This window comes from Sus scrofa, chromosome 6 (assembly GCF_054392235.1).
Source record: "Sus scrofa isolate SSC_HxYL_T2T_F1_AM1 chromosome 6, Sscrofa_HxYL_maternal_Yorkshire_Landrace_v2.0, whole genome shotgun sequence".
In the NCBI taxonomy this organism is placed as follows: Eukaryota; Metazoa; Chordata; class Mammalia; order Artiodactyla; family Suidae; genus Sus; species Sus scrofa.
The window spans coordinates 66,159,270-66,180,148 of record NC_139388.1 but is presented as its reverse complement, the minus strand read 5'-3'; the positions used below and the strand labels follow the sequence as shown (position 1 = coordinate 66,180,148).

At 45.8% G+C, this 20,879-nt stretch overlaps 1 protein-coding gene and 1 long non-coding RNA gene across 9 annotated transcripts; one reads left to right on the top strand and one right to left on the bottom strand.

Annotated features, from left to right (window-relative positions):
• Positions 1 to 686: 686 nt before the first annotated feature.
• On the bottom strand, positions 687 to 2,381 carry LOC146402508 (uncharacterized). The gene is made up of 2 exons (XR_014806898.1): positions 2,004 to 2,381; positions 687 to 1,083 (listed from the first exon to the last, which is right to left on the bottom strand). It is a non-coding gene; the product is annotated as an uncharacterized LOC146402508 (long non-coding RNA).
• A 225-nt stretch (positions 2,382 to 2,606) lies between these two features.
• ZNF772 (zinc finger protein 772) lies at positions 2,607 to 12,879 on the top strand. Of its 8 annotated transcripts, none has more exons than XR_014806871.1 (4): positions 2,607 to 2,881; positions 6,144 to 6,270; positions 7,846 to 9,288; positions 10,790 to 12,879. XR_014806871.1 is itself a non-coding variant. In XM_021097337.2 (4 exons), the coding sequence occupies exons 1-4, from the start codon at positions 2,849 to 2,851 to the stop codon at positions 8,991 to 8,993; spliced, it is 1,431 nt and encodes a 476-aa protein (XP_020952996.1). In that variant the 5' UTR covers positions 2,627 to 2,848; the 3' UTR covers positions 8,994 to 12,879. The 8 variants fall into 8 exon arrangements, 3 of the variants coding, with proteins under 3 accessions (XP_020952995.1, XP_084818535.1, XP_020952996.1); XR_014806870.1 differs by having other exon boundaries at positions 7,846 to 9,457; positions 11,137 to 12,879; XR_014806867.1 differs by having other exon boundaries at positions 7,846 to 9,457; positions 9,744 to 12,879.
• The last annotated feature ends 8,000 nt before the right edge of the window (positions 12,880 to 20,879 follow it).

Sequence of the window (20,879 nt, the reverse complement as noted above, 5' to 3'; positions counted from 1 at the left end):
CCCGCTCTAGTGTGCCAGCAGGACACTAAGCCTTTTTTTTTTTTTTTTTTTTAGCGCATATGGAGGTTTTGGTTTTGCTTTTGCTTTTCAAGGCTGCACCCGCCCGCTTATGAAGGTTCCCAGGCTAGGGGTAAAAGTCAAGTCAGAGCTATAACTGCCCTCTCCAGCCACAGCCACAGCCACACAGGATACTAGACGCATCTAAGACCACACCACAGCTCACGGCAACGCCGGATCCTTAACCCACTGAGCGAAGCCAGAGATCAAACCTGCAACCTCATGATTCCTAGTCAGATTGTTTCTGCTGCCCCATGATGGGAACTCCAGCAGGACACTAAGCCTTAAAACCCATAAGCCAGCCCTTCTCTCCTGCCAGGTTTCCTCCCTTCATCCCTTCTTACTCTGTGTTCCACTACCCATCTCCCTGCAGGTAGGAAGCATGCTAGACTGTTGACACCAAGCAGCGATTGATAAAAGAGATGCCAACATTTTATTGTGTGTTCTCCCACCACCTCTTTCACCATTGACTCTTTTGTGTCAATCTTCATTTCTCCGATTTTTCTCCTGTTTTATCTGTGGACTAAGTAGTGACCAACTTCATCACAGCTTTGGAATGACTCATTGTTAGAACGAAAAAGGGTTATGGGTTTGAAGCTGAAGTAAATAGAGGCAGGGAGTCCAGAGTGTTGAGGCATCAAGTAGGTTTATTGACCAGCAAATGGCCAGGAGTACTGAGAGAAGGCTCAGGCTCCCCAGTGTTAAGGGGCCTGTGGCTGAAGTCATCTGTGTTAGGTTAGGATCAGGCTACATGGGAGGGGTAGGAGGTGAGGATGAGACAGTTCTAAGATAGGGTCATGAGACGGGTAGGAGGAAAGGGCGAGAATGTTCCAAGATAGGGTTTGGGTTGAAGATTAACAAAATGTAGGGCAGTCATCATTCAGGAATAGTAGGTTCTTGGCAAGATAAGGGGGTCAGAGCTTTGAGCAGTTTAATCTGGCTCTAAGACTCATGAGTGCAAAAGATGACGAAGCATTCACTCCTTCCTGGAACATTCTGGAACTAGGTGTTCTGTACCAGTTGATTCTGGAAAGGAGGAGAAGAAATGCCGTGTTAGACCAGCCAAGGATGGGCTGGCTTCCTGAAACCTCAGGAAAATGTACCCTCTCAAAGAGAGAAGCAGATTCTTTATCACTTCGATCAAATGACAGATCAGGATGAACAAATACAGTTCGTGAATGAACTTGTTTGTTGAAACTTTCATGTAAGTGAAAAAAAGTGAGCAGAGAAATAGTAAAAATATAAGTAAAAAGAGTTCCCTAGTGGCATAGTAGTGTTTGCTGTGGCAGGTGTTTGATCCCTGGCCCAGGAACTTCCACGTGCCTTGGGTATGGTCAATACATATATAATTTTTATATATATAGGCATATAATTAAAAAAAATATATATATATATAGAATGTAAAACACTCGAGCACAAAGTGGTAGTAATGGACCACACACATGGGATGACAGAAATCCAAGTGGCTTTATTTAGAAAACACCACAATGTGGCACATAATGGGAGGGAGGGAGGGAGGACTCAGGAGGGTTAGTCTCCTCAATGAATGTGAGATAATGTGCAAAGAAACGCCCATTAAGCCAAGCACAGGAATTATTAAAGCAGATGTATAATTCATATTTGTTAGGCTACAAACAAAGCATATTTTGGCAAGCATAAGGTTCAAGTTAAATTATGTATAGGAATACCCTGGCGGCCTAGTGGCTAAGGATCTGGCATTGTCACTCGTGCTGCATGGGTTCGATCCCTGGCTTGGGAACTTACATATGTCACAGATGCGGCCGAAATAAATACATAAATCATGTATAAGCCAGAATGATTTCCCCATACCTTAATAAGTATCTTCCATCACTTTTCTTTTCAGATATATGTAACATAGCTGAAAGGAACTGAATATATCTGTGTATACGGAGTGAGAAATAGTATTTGTAAAAAGAGTTACTCACTGGGTTAGACGCAATCACTGATTGTACAGTCAGGAGAAATGTTTTCTGAGGTCACCAGAGACACCACCATTGTCCACCTGTACATCAGTGTCCTAAATCCTTACTGCACTTCCACGTCTTGTTGGCCACGAATAGAGTCTTCACTCTTATTCCTGACCCCAAATGCTGAGGCCCACATCACTAACGCTAGAGCTTCACACTACATGTGTATATTTGTTAACGTATTATTAGCTTCCAGCTATAGAAGTCTGAGTGACATTAGCATATGATACGTCCATTTAAATTTTTTTTTTTTTTGGTGAGTATTCTCTGCATAAAGAAGCCCGAGATAATATGTTCCTAAATATTTAAGTGATACGTTACAGACCACAGCCACCGGAAATATGGGTGCGTGTCCTTTAAGAGGAAGTGAAGCTCCGCCCAATCCTCAAAAATCCAACACGTCATTCCTAGGCGCCGCTAGTTAGGTAAGCGGCCCTGGTGTCGCTGTGGGAACTACATTACCCAAGAGCATCGGGGGGCACCGGTCCAATGAAGGCCAAGGAAAGGGGCGTTTCCATTCATAAGGAGGACGAGGGGGCGGGACTTCCTTTTTCCTTTTTTGGGCGGACATTTTTTCCTGCTTTCGGATTAATCCACCAAATCCGTCTCCAGACCGCAGCGTCACACCCGAGGGGACACAACAGGGAAAACGCGAGAGAGGCGATTTCTGCCCTAAACAAGCGAACCTGAGGTTCGTAGTGGCATCGCCCGGGTGACCCAGCCGCCGGAGCCCGGGACCTTGCACTCGTTAACGCTTTCCAGCTACTCCTCTTCCCCTCACTTTCCCCGGACCACGGGCGCGGATGGCGGCGGCCGTGCTGACGGACCCAGTGCAGGTGGGTGCTGCACCCCTGGGTCCTTTCCCTCCCTCCATCTCTGAATCCTGAAGCCTCGAATGAGGGACACTCAGGTCCCTGCAGCTCAGGTGAATGTGTTCAGACGATAGGGGTTCTTTCAGTTGGGTCCTAGATCTGACAACCAGTATAGGAGAATGAGAAAGGACCCTGCCGGCGGAGGGGTCAGCTCGCAGAACGGCTTGGAGGTGTGACACAGCGTTTGGGAAACCCGTTACCTTTGGTGTCTGAAAAGATCAGAGAGCCTGAGTAGCTGTGCCTTCATTCTGAGGGTGATAGGAGGCATAGAAGGTTCTGAACAGAGGAGAGACGCGACCTTATGGTTTCAAAAGTATTTCGTAGACTGGCCAGGTGTGAACAGACTTGGGGGTAAGGATGAGGGAGGTGGGGCCCAGAAAGGCTAAGACTTGGTCCAAGGCAACACCGATAACAGGGGGCCTTGATGACAGAGCCACAGAAGGGCGATAGCCCCAGGGCTTTGTGGTAGGGCAGGAGTAGTGGATAGGCCTGAGCCCTTGGGGCTCTTTCGTGGTTGTTTTTCATAGTCTCTCTCTTCCCACAGGTTCCCATGGTCGCATAAGTAATTACTGGCCCTATACAGGGGAGGGGTGGATATCCAGGCCTTCATCAATTCCAGCCCCACCTTGACTCACGAGGGCTCCAGAGTTTTGGTGTCATAAGACACTTTATATATTTATTTATTTTTTATTTTGAGGGGCACATCTGCAGCATATGGGAGTTCCCAGGCTGGAGGTCAAATTGGAGATGCAATTGCCAGCCTCCACCACAGCCTACACCACAGCCACAGCCACAGCCATGCAGGATCTGAGCTATGTCTGTAACCTACACCACTGCTCACAGCAATACCAGATCTTTTTTTTTTTTTTAAATAATTATTTTTATTTTTTCCATTATAGCTGGTTTATACTGTTCTGCCAGTTTTCTACTACACAGCAAGGTTACCCAGTTATACATGCACGTATACATTCTTTTTTCTCATATTATCATGCTTCATCATAAGTGGCTAGCTATAGTTCCCAGCAGGATGATATACAGCAGGATCTCATTGCTTATCCATTCCAAAGGCAATAGTTTGCATCTATGAACCCCAAATTCCCATTCCATCCCTCCCCCTTGGCAACTACAAGTCTGTTCTCCATGTCCATGCTTTTCATTTCTGTGGAAAGGTTCACTTGTGCCATATATTAGATTCCAGATGTAAGAGATATCATATGGGCAGTACCAGCTCCTTAACCCACTGAATGAGGCCAGGGATCAAGCCCACATTCTCCTAAATACTAGTCAGGTTCTTAACCCGCTGTGGCACAATGGGAACTCCTGTTTATTTTTTGGCTGCATCCCCAGCATGTGGAAATTCCTGGGCCAGGGATCGAACCCATGCCACAGCAGCAACCCAGGCCTCTGTAATGACAACACTGGTTCTTTAACCTGCTGTGCCACAGGGAACTCCATAAGACACTTTACTTGTAGTCTCGAAGCTCTTGAGTCTCAGGACCCTGGAGAAACCCAAAGGCAAGGGTTCTGAGTACAGACCAGGGGCTGTGTGGAAGGGTTCCCATTTCTGGTAGCCATTGGAATAGGGAGTGGAAGGTTGTTCCAGGCACAGGAACTAGCATGTGCAAATACTTGAAGGTGGGATTGAGATGAGAGTTTTCCAGAAACTACAGGTCTCCACCACATGTGGTAGCATTTGGGAGCAGGTGTGCAGGAGTCACGCCTGAAATGGCCAGCACACAAGCTAGGCCTCTGTTCTGAGGGTGGTGTAGCCATGGTGGGTGTGGAACAGAGGAGGGTGATCTGATCCAGGTTTTAACAACCTCCCACTGGATGCCAAGTGGAGAACAGGTTGTGTGTGAGATAAGGGTTGAGGGGAATAGGATAATGACAGAGAGATGGGATGGGGTTCAGAGAGGGGGAGGGAAAGGGATGGACTGGGAATTTGGGGTTCATAGATGCAAACTATTGCCTTTGGAATGGATAAGCAATGAGATCCTGCTGTATATCATCCTGCTGGTAATAATGGATGGGCCAGAGGGATGTAGGTGGGAGAAGTGATTTAGTCAGGTTTTCTTTCTTTTTTCTCTTTTCTTTCTTTTTTTTTTTTTTTTTGTCTTTTTGCCATTTTCTTAGGCCGCTTCTGTGGCATATGGAGGTTCCCAGGCTAGGGGTCGAATTGGAGCTGTAGCCACTGGCCTACCGCCAGAGCCACAGCAAACACAGGATCCGAGCCGCGTCTTTGACCTACACCACAGCTCACGGCAACACTGGATCCTTAACCCACTAAACAAGGCCAGGGATCAAACCCGCAACCTCATGGTTCCTAGTCGGATTTGTTAACCACTGAGCCACAACGGGAACTCCCAGGTTTTCTTTCTTTTTTGTTCCTTACCCGCAGCATGTGGAAGTTCCTGAGCCACCATAGTGACATCGCCAGATCCTTAACCCACTAGGCCACCAGGGAACTCCCTGGGTCAGATTTTCTGATGTGAGAGAGATAAAGAGATAGCCCCAAAGATTTAGGCTTTATCAGCTAGAAGGGTAGAAACTCCACTGGCTGACTCTGAAAGGATGTCAGGAGTTCATTTTTGGCCATGTGAAGAGTCTGAGATGTTTCAGTGGACACTGAGTGGAGGTGTCAAGTGAGCTGCTGGACACAGGGTTGAAGTTCTATAGATGGTTCAGGATGGAGGCATCCAAAAAGTAGAAGATCATATGTACATAGTTTTACAGTGGAGAATCTACACATCACGATGGCAGTGCAGTTAATAGCCAGGAACGTGATGGTGGAGGCCAACAGCTGGGTCAGGGGTGGGAGTTGTGAGGGAGAGAGCAATCCACGAGAGTGGGTGCATGTGGAGAAGGAGTATGAACTAATGGCCCTTAGGCCCCGGAATTAGGGGTTTTAGGGAGAAAGACGAGCCCAACTTTGTTGTCTGGTAAGCATCGTCTTAGCCCCTCCAGGAGAACTGGCTGGGAGGTGGTGGATGGGGGTGTCACCCTGCTTGCCAGCCCCAGAGCTTAAATGATACCTTTCTGCCTACCTGCCTGTTGTTGCTGTGGTCAGAGGAACCTTGAGAGAGCAGACGCTGTACACCCAGCCCTGGTGTTCCCTCTGAGTTGAGGAGTTAGGTCAGAGGCCATATTGAAGGGAGCTCTCAGGGGGCAGGATGGGGGTCCTTGGGAGACTGGCTGCTCACAGACCTGGCTCTCCCCATTGTGGCAGGGGAAAGTGAACCTTGAGGACGTGTTCGTGTACTTCTCCCAGGAGGAGTGGAGGCTCCTTGATGAGGCTCAGAGGCTCCTGTACCGCGAGGTGATGCTGGAGAACTTTGCACTTATGGCCTCACTGGGTAAGGCCCTCACATCCCTCCCAGTTTCCTGGACTGAGCTTTCCCCTTGCCTGATTCCCAGGCACAGCTAGACCCTTCCTGGATCAGAGTCATAGGCATTATCTCCCTCCCCAGTTCCTGGAGTAGCTGCTGTGGATGCCAGGTGTGAGCTTTTGTGCACCACCACCTCCGGCTTCTGAGCATTCCTAACATCTGCTGCTGTGGAGGCCTGCGTGGGTGGATGCAGGAGTGAGGCATCCTGTAGTCACCCAGCGGATCATATCCAGCCTGTCCTCTCCCTGACGGGGTGCCTCTGTCCAGAGCCACAGCACCCATGTCCCAGGTTCTGCCTCTACCCGACGCTTCTAAGAGCCTGCGTCTGTCAGGAATTTCAGGGTCCAGTGTGGTCACTACTTGTTGGGACCACTAGGCTATTCCTGCAAGACACTATTTCAGAGTTAGTTTTACAATCTTTAGTTTTCTTTACAGAGGGGTGGTTCACCTAGACCAGTGCTGGCCTTTTATTTATCTGTCCTATCTTTTCCTTAGGATATGCATCTTCCACGTCCCATGGGCTTGCCCCACTGGAGCTGGGCAGTGAGCCCTGGGTATCTGACTGGGTAGACATGACTCCAGCCATGACCAGAGAGGCTCAGGGAGGGTGTGACCCTGGTGACTGGGAGCTGGGGAAGGTGTGATGTCGGGCTGGGTTCTCACTGTTCCCCACCCTCTCTGTGCCCACAGTTGTTTAAGTGCCAAGGCCCCTGGCCACACTTTATTTACTTTCCCATTTACACACTTGTCTTTTTTTTTTTTTTTTTCCTGTCTTTGCCTGTGGAAGTTCCGAGGCCAAAGATTGAACCTGAGCCACAGCAGTGACAATGCCAAATCCTTAACCTGCTGTGCCACCAGGGAACTCCCACACATTTGTTTTTTATGCTTTGATCCTTGGCCTTTGGCTGTTCCCTACCTTTGCCTGCACATCTTAGCTGTTCCTCTGCATTGCTTTCCAACATTGGCTTGTGCTTAATGTGTCAAGAGATGTGCACATACCTCGAATAATGCTTAAGTACCAGCTGTTCTGTTCAGTTTTAGCCATTCAGGGGACCCACACTTCTACACAGCTCTCACCTGTCCCCAGTGCCAAGGCCTTGCTGAAATTCATCTGTGGACGACTTCATTGCAGTCCCTGGCTCTTCCTGGGCTGTCCCACACATTTGTATCCTCTCCTCATCAAGACCACTTCCATTATTTATTTTTTGGCCACCCCAGTATATGGAGTCCCCCCACAGGGACCAGATCAGAGCCATACTTGCGACCCACACTGCAGCTGCAGCAACTGGATCCTTAACTCATGGTGCTGAGCTGGGGATGGAACCTGCATCTCAGCACTCCAGATTCCACTGATCACATTGCACCCATTCTTTGACCTTTCGATGCCAACCACTGCATAACAGCCCATCACTCAGCTTGAGTTCAGGCCTCTTGTCCCAACAGCAGACCTTGCTCTTAGTTCCATTAAACACACATTTATAATGAGACTGCCCTTTCCCACCAGTGTCAACATGTCCTTCAACAGCATTTGTCTGCTTTCAGGTTCTTGGCATGGAACGGAGGAGGAGGTGATACCTTTTGAGCAGAGTGTTTCTGTGAAAGGAGTGTCACAGGTCATGATTCCTAAGATGGTTCTGTCTTCCCAGAAGGCCCACCCCTGTGACACATGTGGCCCCATCTTGAAAGACATTTTGCATTTGGCTGAGCACCAGGACACACACCCTGGGCAAAAACCATACATGTGTGTGGCATGTGGGAAACAACTCTGGTTCCATTCAAACCTTCACCCCCAAAAACAGCATAGTGGAGAGAAACCCTGCACAAGGGACGAGGGCAGGGTCTTGCTCATGAAAAGCTGCCCTGTCCAGTCATTGAAGATGCCCTTTGGCACAGGGGAGGTTTGTAAGGACTTCCCAGCTAGCTCAAGTATGTTCCAGCATCATGCTTCTCTTAGTAAATGGAAGCCACAAAGGAACAGCAAGACTGTAGAGTCCTTGCTCAGTGGACAAAGGCATTATGAGTGCAGTGAGTGTGGGAAAGCCTTCAGCCGCAAAGACTCACTTGTTCAGCACCAGAGAGTCCACACTGGAGAAAGGCCTTATGAATGCACTGAATGCGGGAAAACCTTCAGCCGCAAACCCATACTTGCACAGCACCAGAGAATCCACACTGGAGAAATGCCTTACGAGTGTGGCATATGCGGGAAAGTTTTTAATCACAGCTCTAACCTTATTGTACACCAGAGAGTCCATACGGGAGCAAGGCCTTACAAGTGCAGTCAATGTGGGAAAGCCTACAGCCACAAATCCACGCTTGTTCAACATGAGAGTATCCATACTGGAGAGAGACCTTATGAGTGCAGCGAATGTGGGAAATACTTTGGTCACAAATACAGACTCATTAAACACTGGAGTGTTCATACTGGGGCAAGGCCTTATGAGTGCATTGCATGTGGGAAGTTCTTCAGCCAAAGTTCTGATCTTATTGCACACCAGAGAGTTCACAATGGTGAAAAGCCATATGTGTGCAGTGAGTGTGGAAAAGCCTTTAGTCACAAACATGTGCTTATTCAGCACCACAGAATCCACACTGGTGAAAGGCCATTTAAGTGTAGTGAGTGTGGGAAGGCCTTCAGGCAGAGGGCTTCCCTCATCAGACACTGGAAAATTCATGCCGGAGAAAGGCCTTAGAATAGCAGGGAATATGGCATCTTGTTCAAAATACTGGATGACACCAGAGAGAAGCTCCAGAGAGCCTTTGTGACGAGCCATCCGCTGGAAGATGAGCATGATGCATTTGAACTCCCACTCTGAGGAGATTTTTCTGTGTGCCAGATAAATGGGAAGCTTTCTGGAGCCATGTTGCACTTAGTAACATGCCATGGTCCTCTGTGAAAGGTCCCTGCACACTAGCCAGAAGTGTATCACTGCCAGCGTGTCTGAAAGAAGCCATCCCCCAGTGCAACAGCAGGGCCCCAAGTTGTGTGTGAGTCGCATGCTGGATTTGTTCAGCCTCCAAGTCACTTACCTTGGGAATTGCCTGCCTCACATTGTTCTGGTTTTGCAACAAATGCTTTTAGGTTTTTGGTGGGTTTTGTTTGTTTGTTTTTTCTTTGCTTTTTAGGGCTGAGCCTGCAGCATATGGAGTTTCCCAGGCTAGGGGTCAAATCGGACCTGCAGCTGCCAGCCTACACCACAGCCACAGCAATGCTGGATCTGAGCTGCGTCTGCAACATATATCGTAGCTTGCAGCAATGCCGGATCCTTAACACACTGAGGCTAGGGATCCAACCTGCATCCTCATGGATGCTAGTTATGTTCATTAACTGCTGAGCCGTGGCGGGAACTCCATGCAACAAATTCCTTAGGTTTTTTGTTTTGTTTTGTTTTGTCTTTTTGCCTTTTCTAGGGCTGATTCCTGTGGCATATGGAGGTTCCCAGGCTAGGGGTCTAATCGAAGCTGTAGCCACCAGCCTATGCCAGAGCCACAGCAACGCGGGATCCAAGCCGTGTCTGCGACCTACGCCACAGTTCAGAGCAACGCCGGATCCTTAACCCACTGAGCAAGACCAGGGATCGAACCCGCAACCTCTTGGTTCCTAGTCAGGTTCATTAACCACTGAGCCACAACAGGAACTCCCCACAAATTCTTTAGCTTTTAAGCTACCGTTTGTCCTGGGGATTCTGTTCACTTTGCGGATTGAGTTGAGGACAGAGTTGGGCTCTGCCTGCCTGAAGGGATGCACAGCTTCTGTGAGAGCTCCAACTGGTGTGTCTCAGTGGTAGTAGCAGAAGGGCAAAGAAAGACCAGCTTTCATTCTAGTTTCAGCCTAATTTGCCTTGCTGCTTGAAGCCTCCCAGCTGAGAATACCAGTCTTTGTGGGCTTGCCATGTGGCCAGTGTTGTGACAACCTCTGGTGTGTCCGGGAGCAGCATGAATGGAGTTCCTTGTTCCTGGGGGATGCTTCATATTTCCCAGCCATCTTGAGGGGAACTTGATTCCCTGGGACATAGCAACATTCCTTAAATCTCTTATTTGGTAGGCAGATGTCATTGTCTCCTAAAAAGCCCTGGAAGGAATCATAATTGATACAGAGATGCTGATTAATAAGAGGTCGGGAGATTGTAGTCACCTGTAGGGAAAGTAACTCTTAAAAAGTGTGTCCACAGATGTTTCTATCACTCTGGCTTTGGTATGGGGCTTTACAGAAATCCCCGTTTGTTTCTTATAATTTTATGGCTATGATCACTGAGAAATCTAAACATTTTCTGCAGTTAGTTGCACATATTTATAGTATATAATTTGATAAGTTTTGGTACATGTTTGCACCTTTGAAACCAAGTATCTTGATTCCTTTTAAAATATCTCCCCCCTCACCCATTCCCAGGCAAGTACTCATCTTGCTTTCTGTCACTATAGAATTGTTTGCATTTCCTAGAATTTTATGTACGTGTGTGTGGAATAATTTTTTTTTGGCTCTCCGCAGCGTGTGAAAGTTCCTGGGCCAGTTATGGAACCCATGCCAAAGCAATGACCAAGACCCTGCACTGACAACACTGGATCCTTAACCTGTTATGCCACAATTGAACTCATGGAATAATTTGAAATGTACTAGGAGTTCCCTGGTGGCTGAACTGTTGGGCGGGAGTTAAGGCTCTGGCATTGTCACTGCTGTGGCTGTGGTTACTGCTGTGATGTAGGTTCACTTTTTGGCCCAGGAACTTCCACATGCTGTGGGCGTGGCTAAAAGCATATGTACTAGTTATGTATCTGACTTTTTTTTTTTTTTCTTGTCTTTTTAGGGCTGCATCCACAGCATATGGAAGTTCCCAGGCTAGGGGTCTAATTGGAGCTGCAGCTGCCAGCCTACACCACAGCCACAGCAACTTGGGATCCGAGCTGCATCTGTGACCTACACCACAGCTCACAGCAATGCTGGATCCTTAACCCCCTAAGCGAGGCCAGGGATCGAACCCACTTCCTCATGGATACTAGTTGGGTTCGTTACCACTGAGCCATGATGGGAACTCCCGTACCTGGCTTTTTTAACTCTGCATAATTATTTTGTGATTTATCAATGTTCTGTGTATCAGTAGTTCATTGTTTTTCATCCATACTTCTGCTTAAACTATTCCATTTTGGAGAAATTGTTTAAAGCAACTGACCTAGGAGAGAACTCACAAGAATGAAGCTACAGTATCTGTTACAACCTTAACTGGGAAGTGATGTGCCATCGTTTCTGACTTAGCCTATGTGTAACCCAGACTAGTCCTGGTACAAGCTGGAAGGGAGCTCCAAAGTGGTGAGAAGACAAAGAGGTAGGGATTTGTGGGAGGGTTTCTTGGATACTGGTGACCACAACCATAGTTGTTTTTCTTTTCTTTTTTCTTTTTTGCCACTCCCATGGCATGCCACAGGCCAGGGATCAAACCTGCACTGCTGCAGCAATCCAAGCCACAGCAGTGACAGTGCTGGATCCTTAACCCTCTGAGCCACTGGGGAACTCCTATTTCTTTCTTAATTGTTTGCTGTGAGTCTCCAGTGAAGTATCTGTTCCTGGAGTCTTATTCTATGGGAAGGTTTCTAACTAGAAGTTTAATTTCCATTGTGGACATGTATTTATACAAGTTATCTTTTTTTTTCTTTTGTTGGGCTTTCATGGTTTGTATCTTTCTCAAGGAGTGAGTTTGTTTAGTGAAATCTTTCAAGGAATTCTCTTATTATTTTAGTACCTGTAGAATGTGTAGTATCCCACCTCTCTTATTCCTGATACTGGTAATGTCTATATTTCTCTTTTTTTCTTGATCAGAAGTTTATCAGCTTTACTAATTTTCTTAAAGCAGTTGATTTCACTGATTTTTCTATTTTTCTGTTTTTTTCCCCTGTTCCAATTTGACTTTTACTATTGCTTTGTGTAGTAGTAGTCAGTGTATTTCCTTTTTCTTCTGCTGCTGCTTTTTAACATAGAAGCTGAGATCCTTCACTTGAAACTTTGGGATTTTTTTTCCCTAATATAGGTGCTAAATATTAAAAGTTACCCAGTAAGAACTGCTGTAGTTGCTGCCACAAAACTTGCTGTGTTGTATTTTCATTTTAATTACATTTAAAACCTTTTCCTTTTAGTTTCTTTTTTGACATATGGTTTTTTTGGAAGAGTGTTACTTCAGATATTTGGAATTTCTTGAATTTTTTGGTAATTGATTTCTAATTTAATTCATTGCCATCAGGGTATCTATTTTATGACTTGAATTTTTTACATTTATTGATACTAACTTTATTGCACAGAATATGGGTTATCTTATATATCATGTTAACTTGAAATGAATGTACATTTTCTTGTATGGTGGAGAGTTTGACAAATGTCACCTTGCTTAAAATGGTTGACAGTGTCTAAGTTTTCTGTATCCTTAATGATGGAGGGGACAGTGTTATCAATGATTTGAAAAAGGTTGTTGACATCTCTGAATATAAAAGCGATTTGCCTGTTTCTCTATTTAGTTCTATCAGGTTTCGCTTTGTGTTTTGAAGTCTTTTTTTTTTTTTTAGGTGAATAAACATTTTCTACTTTTATGTCCACCTAATGAGTAGACTTCTTTATCATTAAGAAATGATTCCTGGAGTTCCCATTGTGGCTCAGTGATTAACGAATCTGACTGGGAACCGTGAGGTTGCAGGTTCGATCCCTGGCCTTGCTCAGTGGGTTAAGGATCCGGCGTTGCCGTGAGCTGTGGTGTAGATTGCAGACAAGGCTCGGATCCCGCGTTCCTGTGGTTCTGGCACAGGCCGGCAGCTACAGCTCTGATTCGACCACTAGCCTGCGAACCTCCATATGCTGAGGCTGCTGCTCTAAAAAGAAAAACACACACACACGAACAAAAACGGCCCTCGTTAATTTCCTCAAAACAGAAAACAAAAACCATTCAATAATCCTCTTTATAGTAATATTCTTTGCTCTAAAGTCTACCTTGTCTGATACAGTTAATGTTGTGTAATTTAGAATGAACACTCAATTTTGCCTTTTTGGGCACTGAGACTATTTGTGTTTCTATAGATATTCTTTTTTTTCTTTTTTTAGGGCTGCACTTGTGGCATATGGACATTCCCAGAAATAGGGGTCAATCAGAGCTGCAGCTTCCAGCCTGCAGCACAGCCACAGCAACTTGGGATCTGAGCCATGTCTGTGACCTACACTACAGCTCATGGCAATGTCAGATCCTTAACCCACTGATTGAGGCCAGGGATCAAACCCTTATCTTCATGAATCCTAGTCAGGTTCGTTAACCGCTGAATCACAAAGGGAACTCCTCTATAGATATTCTTGATATTTTTTTTTCTTTTAGATGTTTAAGTTCTTTGGTAACCATATGACAATTTTGGGATCTTGATTGCAAACATTTTTATGTACAAATATTGCAGCATTCATTTTTAGGCTAATTTCCCTCCTTCTACTGAGACACCATCATTTTATATTCTCTACTTTATCCGTCATGAGGATTCCCTTTTAAACTGGTTGTAACAGGTACTATTTCATTCTCTTCCTTTAGCGTTGGAAATTGTTTCATTTAATCCTTTTGTTGTTTCTTCATCCAGCTTTTTAATATATAGGTTAGCACTGAGCTGAATACTTGAGGATGACTTTCTATATGTCTCTGACATTTTCTCTCTCCTATGTTATGCTCTACTAGACTCTAGCCATTTTAGGAGGCCCAGATTCTAAGTTCTGTCTCAACTCAGGCTGACTTTGGGGTCTGCCTGAAATCACCATTCTTGAGTTAGGGCCTGGGGATTTCTTTTCATAGTAATTTTGGATGGTCATGTGGCTCACATCATTTGATTGCTCTCTCTCATAAGTCACTGTAACTTGCTTGATGTCCAGTATTAATAATGTTTCATAGACTTTGTTAATTTTTTTCAAGAAAGTCTGTGAATACCCCTAAAAGAGATACTTGGAATAAATTAGTAAAACTAATAATGCTTCCAACCACATCTGAAAAAGAGAAATCACATACTACAAATACGAACTAGAAAAGACAGTATAGCACTAGGTATCTTTGAAACATAATGGCTAATGTGTGATTATTTTAAACAACTCTTTCCCAATAAATCAAAATGTGGAGGACAAAAATTCATTTGAAAATACCAGCAAACCGGGATTTTTCAAGAAGAAATAGATAAAAACCCTTTGTCCATTAAAGACATGTAATTAGTATTTTCAGATAAGTAATGAGATCCTGCTTTATAGCACTGGGAACTGTATCTAGTCACTCATGAAGGAGCCTGATGGAGGATAATGTGAGAAAAAGAATGTATACATGTAAGTGTGAATGGGTCACTTTGCTGTACAGTAGCAAATTGACAGAACACTGTAAGCCAGCTATAATGGAAAAAATAAAAACCATTTAAAAATAATAATTAGTATTTTCAGATTTCTACTAATGGTTATCTATATATAAATGTAAGAAGTCCTGTCACTAAAAACCAAAGGCCAAGACGCCTTTACTAATGAATCCTTCCAGGTATTTAATGAATAGGAGTCTATCAAACTATTCCACAAAATAAGTAACAACATACAGGACACTTCTCAACTAATTTTTATAAGTCAGTATTACCTTAATAGTAAAAATTAGGTAATAAAAGTAACCAGTGTTTGAGTATAGATGCAAGAAAGTCCTTCACAAAATTTTAGGAAATTAAATTTGTATGTGTGTGTAGAGAGAATTTTGAACTGTTAAGCCTACTTTATATTCCTGATAATAATTTCAATCGAGGAGTTCCCGTCGTGGCGCAGTGGTTAACGAATCCGACTAGGAACCATGAGGTTGCGGGTTCGGTCCCTGCCCTTGCTCAGTGGGTTAAGGATCCGGCGTTGCCGTGAGCTGTGGTGTAGGTTGCAGACGCGGCTTGGATCCTGAGTTGCTGTGGCTCTGGCGTAGGCCGGTGGCTACAGCTCCGATGCGACCCCTAGCCTGGGAACCTCCATATGCCGAGGGAGCGGCCCAAGAAATAGCAAAAAGACCAAAAAAAAAAAAAAAAAAATTTTCAATCGAGTGAGTTTTATCAGGAATGTAAAGGTTTAATAGTAGAAAACATAGGAGTTCCTATCGTGTCGCAGCAGAAATGAATCTGGGAGTTCCCGTCGTGGCACAGTGGTTAACGAATCCGACTAGGAACCATGAGGTCGCGGGTTCAATCCCTGGTCTCACTCAGTGGGTTGAGGATCTGTCCCTAAAAAACTGGGGGGGGGGGGGATATATATATATATATATATATAGAATTCTTGTTAAACTGGAAGGTGTGGTATAATGAATAAAACTATACTTTATCCCAGGTTTCTGGCACAGAACTGTAAAAATCTGGAATTTCCTGGAGTAATAGGAGTCTTCCTTGTGCTAATGAGGTGACTTAGTAGTAAGGCCCTAGAAAGTTTCAGGATAGGGACTGGTTACCAGAAAGACCAACCATATGATTAGAAGACTGAAACTAGGAGTTCCCTTCATGAATCAGGGTATGAATCCGACCAGTATCCATGAGGATGCATGTTCAATCCCTGGCCTCGCACGGTGGGTTAAGGTTCAGGCATTCCCATGAGCTGTGGTGTAGGTCACAGATGCAGCTCAGATATGATTTGGCTGTAGCTGTGGTGTAGGCCGGCAGCTGTAGCTCCAATTTGACCCCTAGCCTGGGAACCTCCATATGCTGCCTTTGCAGCCATAAAAAAGAAAAAAGAAAGTTTGAAACTAAGCCTGAGAGACCTGTGGGGAGGGCAGAGGGTCTAGAGATTGACTTCAGTTCTGTGGCTATGGCCATGGTCTAATCAGTTGTGTCTATGTAATGAGATTACAATCTCAATTCTAGGCACTGGAATTCTCTTTGTGGCTCAGGGGTTAACAAGCCCAAATAGGATCCATGAGGATGTGGGTTCAATCCCTGGCCTCACTCAGTGGATTAAGCATCCAGCATTGCCATGAGCTGTGGTATAGGTTGTGTATGTGGCTGTGGCTGTGGCATTGGCCAGCGGCTGTAGCTCTGATTTGCCCCCTAGTCTGGGAACTCCCATATATCACAGGTGTGGCCCTAAAAAGCAAAAAAATAAAACTAAAAAAAATAAATTCCAGGCACTGAGTCTTGATGGAGCTTCCTGGTCGGTGAACACATAGATGTGCAGGAGAGTGATGTGCCTTGACTCTTAGCGAGAGGCCTGGAAGCTTTCACACATGGGACCCTCCCATACCTCGCCCTATTTAACAAAACTGGAATCGTAGGTATAGCACTTTTAGTGAGTTCTAAGAGTCATTCTGGCAAATTATCAAGCCTGAGGGGGTCATGGGAAGTGCTGAAATCATAGGCAGTTATTGGAGTTCCTGGTGGCTCAGCAAGTTGGGAATCTGCTTGTCATTGCACCCACTCTGGACACTGCTGTGGCTCAGGTTTGATTCCTGGCCCAGGAAGTTCCACATGACGTGGGTGTGACTAAAATAATATTATATTTATTTAAATATAAAAAAATAAACCCAGGGGGCATGCATATTCATGAAGGGGCTGGCATGGAAGAGGTTACTCTAAGTTGCCAAAAGCTGCAAGCAGGCAGGTGCTAGGTTATTTGCTTGATCTGTGTTGTCTTATTCACTGGAATAGGCTGTAACCTTTTTGGAACATAAACTATTTGGACCTTTAATCATTGTAACAGTGAGTTTCTGGAAAACAAAGCACACTTCTAACTCCATTCCATCCTTACTGCTGCTCAGCTAACATTATCACACATCTTTCACAGCCTGTTTATCTCCAGGAGTGTCACCACTGCACTACTGTCCACCTAGACGAGACCAGAATCCCCCATCCCAGCAAAATCCATTTTACAGGAAATATAGGGGCAAGGTGTAAGGGTAAAAGCAAATTAAGTATAATAAAATAGTTCTGGGAGTTCCCGTGTGGCTCAATAGGTTAAGAAACTGACTAGTATTCATGGAGAGGCAAGTTCGATTCCTGGCCTGGCTCAGTGGGTTAAGGATCAGGCCTTGCCACAAGATAGAGTGTAGGTCACTGATGCAGCTCTGATCCTGAGTCATTGTGGCTGTGGTGTAGGCTGGCAGCTGCACCTTGGATTCGACCCCTAGTCTGGGAACTTCCATATGGCACAGATGCAGCTCTAGAAAGACAAAAAATAATAAATGAATTAGAAAATAAAAAGTTTTCCTTGTTGCACAATCAAGGGGAGGGGGAGGGAAAGGAGAGTCTCCTGCAACCCTTTCTCTTGGAGCAATTCCCTTAACAATATTCTAATTGTAAATTTTTTCTGTCCCTTTGAGATGTGTGTGTGTGTGTATATATATATATATATATATTTTTTTTTTTCCTGCTTTTTAGGGCTGCACCCATGGCATATAGAAGTTCCCAGGCTAGGGAGTTCCCATCATGGCTCAATGGTTATCAAATTGGACTAGGATTCACAAAGATGCGGGTCCAATCCTTGGCCTTGATCAGTGGGTTAACGAGCCGGTGTTGCTGTGAGCTGTGGTGTTGGTCACAGATGAGGCTTGGATCTGGCATTGCTGTGGCTACTGCGTAAGCTGGCAGCTACAACTCTGAATCAACCCCTAGCCTGGGAACCTCTATATGCCCTGGGTTCAGCCCTAAAAAGACAGAAAAAAAAAAAAAAGTTCCCAGGCTAGGGGTCAAATTGGAGCTGCAGCTGCCAGCCTGTACTGCAGCCACAGCAACTGGAGATATGAGGCTGAGTCTGCGACCTACCCCACAGCTCACAGCAGCCGCAGGATCCTTAACCCACTGAGCAAGGCCAGGGATCAAAACAGCATCCTCATGGATACTAGTCAGATTTGTTTCTGCTGAGCCCTGATGGGAACTCCAAGATGTCGGTATACCTTTTGAAAGTCTAAACCTCTTGCCAGTTTTACAGTTGTGTAAAAATGTGCCTCATTTGTGGAGGATTGAAATTTATGGAGGTGACTGAGGACAGGGGAGGCTAATGCCACTGAAGTTCCCTGGGGAAATGAGAGGCACCGTAGGCCAAGGAGTGCCACACAAATCCTGTCACGGGCAGGGGTCAGGAAGCAGAGAGGCTCGGAGACTGTGCCTTTATGACCTCAGTGGCAAGGAACAACTAGCTAGTGACTTCCTCTATGGAGTGGGAGCCAGAACATGTGCGCTGTAGTTGGAGGCTGAGAGGTTGTGTGTGACCTGGAGCCATGCTCAGAGGTGGGCCTGGGTGAGGTCAGGCATCTAGGCAGCCTTCGGTGCGCCCTCGCGGGTCCAGAATCTGATCCACACCACTGCCCTCTTTGCTGTTGTCTGGCGGCCACTTTATATCCTCGCTTCTCTCCAGAGGTCTTCGCAATGGATGTGATTCGGCCGGGATGCAGGAGGAAGAGTTCCAGCAAGCCGGCAGCGCTGGCGGGACCTTCCCGGTCAAGCGGGGCGAGTGTGCCTCGTCCTCTCTCCAGAGACTGTACCTGGAGGCTCATAGGGGAGGTGGTCAGCGCCGCAGGCTTCCTGTCTCGACCAGCCCGCCAGCCTTTCTGGGCGCCGCGGGAAGCGGGAGAGGGTATTCCAGCACCAGAGGTGGAAGTCAGGCCTGGTGGGTAAGCCCAGAGGCGCCTTTACAGTTTTTCTGAAGTTCAGATCCCAAGGTCGGGGAGCCGGTGGGGAGGACACAGCAGCAGCTCCAGCTTCAGGGGACCCTGGCTGCCTCTGGCGTTGGGGGGATTGACGTTCTGGGAATTCGTTAACGGGGACTGTGCCTAAGACCCAGGAAGCTGTCATTACCTGCGCGTCCTCGCTGGCGCCGTCATTTTTCCCCCAGAAATTGCGGGGTCAGCCTCAGTCTCCAGCCTGTTTAGGTCGTCTCCATTCCTCAATAGGTGAACATTTTTTTACTCATAACCAAAAGTTTAAATAAGAAAACATCAAGGGAGATGTTGAGCTGATTGCGGCATGAGGTTCCTTTCTTTCCAGCCATAGAGAGATGGACAAGTTCTAGGATTCCTTGAGGGGCTGTGCGTGTAGTGTGTCATTCTTTTCGCGTGGCATATAGAACTCCCAGGTAAGACCCGTCTGCGACTTAGCCTACAGCTCATAGCAACACAGGATACTTAACCTACCGAGGGAGAGCAGGGATGGAACCCGTGTCTTCTAGGATCCTAGTCCGGTTCCTCTACTGAGCCTGGGCAGGAACTCCTAGGATTGCTTTGTATAAAGGCAAATAGCTGCTCTTAATCATTACACAATTACCAGGCACTTTTAGAATAAACTGCAACAGATGGGGCATTCACTTGAAAACAAGTTAGCGCTTTATCAGGAGCTTTTGCGTGTGATGGACTTTCTATGCTGTACAAGGAGTGATATCACTTTCTATCCTTACACCTTCTTCAGTAGGTTATCTGTACTGTGCATCAGTTTATTTTCCTGTTCACGGAACAATAAAGCTGTTTCCTCTTATTTTCTGGCTTGCCACATTTTGTTAATTAACTCCCCAACAGTAGTCCATTGTAAATGTGTGACAATACACATCAAGGATTGCTAAGCACACGTCTTAGTGTGCTCTAGATTTTTGGAGTATGTCACATAGAAAAGGGGCACCTGTGGGGCTGAGCTTAGTTACTCTCTTGCATCTCCAACTGTCAGAGAGACCTAAGCCCCTGCTATAAATTACATTATCAGCATAAACTGCCTAGCATGCAAAGCCCCAAGTAAATACTCTTCTTAAACTGTTTCAAGGACTTAGAGGTTGGAGAGTAAGAGTCACACAGTTCTTTGGAGAGAGAGAGATTAGACAACTCAGGCCTGTGATCAAGTAGGAACACTCAAAACTTGTCCCTTCCCAATTTTTGTTTTACTCTTATCTGTGTTCTCAAGGCCCTTTATGGGAGTCTGTATAATAGAAATAAAAGTAGGAAGGTGTGTACTACTGCATGCCTTCCTCAAGTCCACGTTGGGGTATGTTGATACATGTCGCTGGATGTTTTGTTTTTTAAATAAATAGGGCTATGTGGGATACATATGGAGGTTCCCAGGCTAGGGGTCAAATTGGAGCTACAGCTGCTGGCCTACACCACAGCCACAGCAAAGCCAGATTTTAGGGTCATCTGTGACCTATAACCGCAGCTCATGGCAACGCTGGAGCCTTAAAGGTGAGGCCAGGGATTGAACCCACATCCTCATGGATCCTAGTCGGGGTTCATTAACCATTGAGCCACAAAGGGAACTCCGGGTTCTGGGAATTTGATTTTTTTTTTTTTTTCCCTTTTTCGGGCCATACCAGCAGCATATAGAACTTCCTGGAGCTGCAGCTGCTAGCCACAGCCATGGCCACTTGGGTGGGACCTGAGCTGCATCTGGGACCTACACCACAGGTCACAGCAATGCTGGATTCTTAACACAGTGAATGAGGCCAGGGATCAAACCTGTATCCTCATGGATACTAGTTGGGTTTGTTACCACTGAGCCCTAACAGGAACTCAAGAGATCCTGATTCTTAAATGCCCCTCAGGCACTTGCCTGGGCCAGCCAGGATCAGAAACTTCCTCCCTTCATTATATAACTACAGATGTAATTAAAAAAAA

Bases quoted from the DNA above. Each gene is read 5' to 3' on its own strand.
- ZNF772 (XM_021097337.2), top strand. From the start codon at position 2,849: ATGGCGGCGGCCGTGCTGACGGACCCAGTGCAG. The intron at 2,882-6,143 runs GTGGGTGCTGCA...CCATTGTGGCAG, and splicing joins TGCTGACGGACCCAGTGCAG to GGGAAAGTGAACCTTGAGGA. The intron at 6,271-6,798 runs GTAAGGCCCTCA...TCTTTTCCTTAG, and splicing joins TGCACTTATGGCCTCACTGG to GATATGCATCTTCCACGTCC.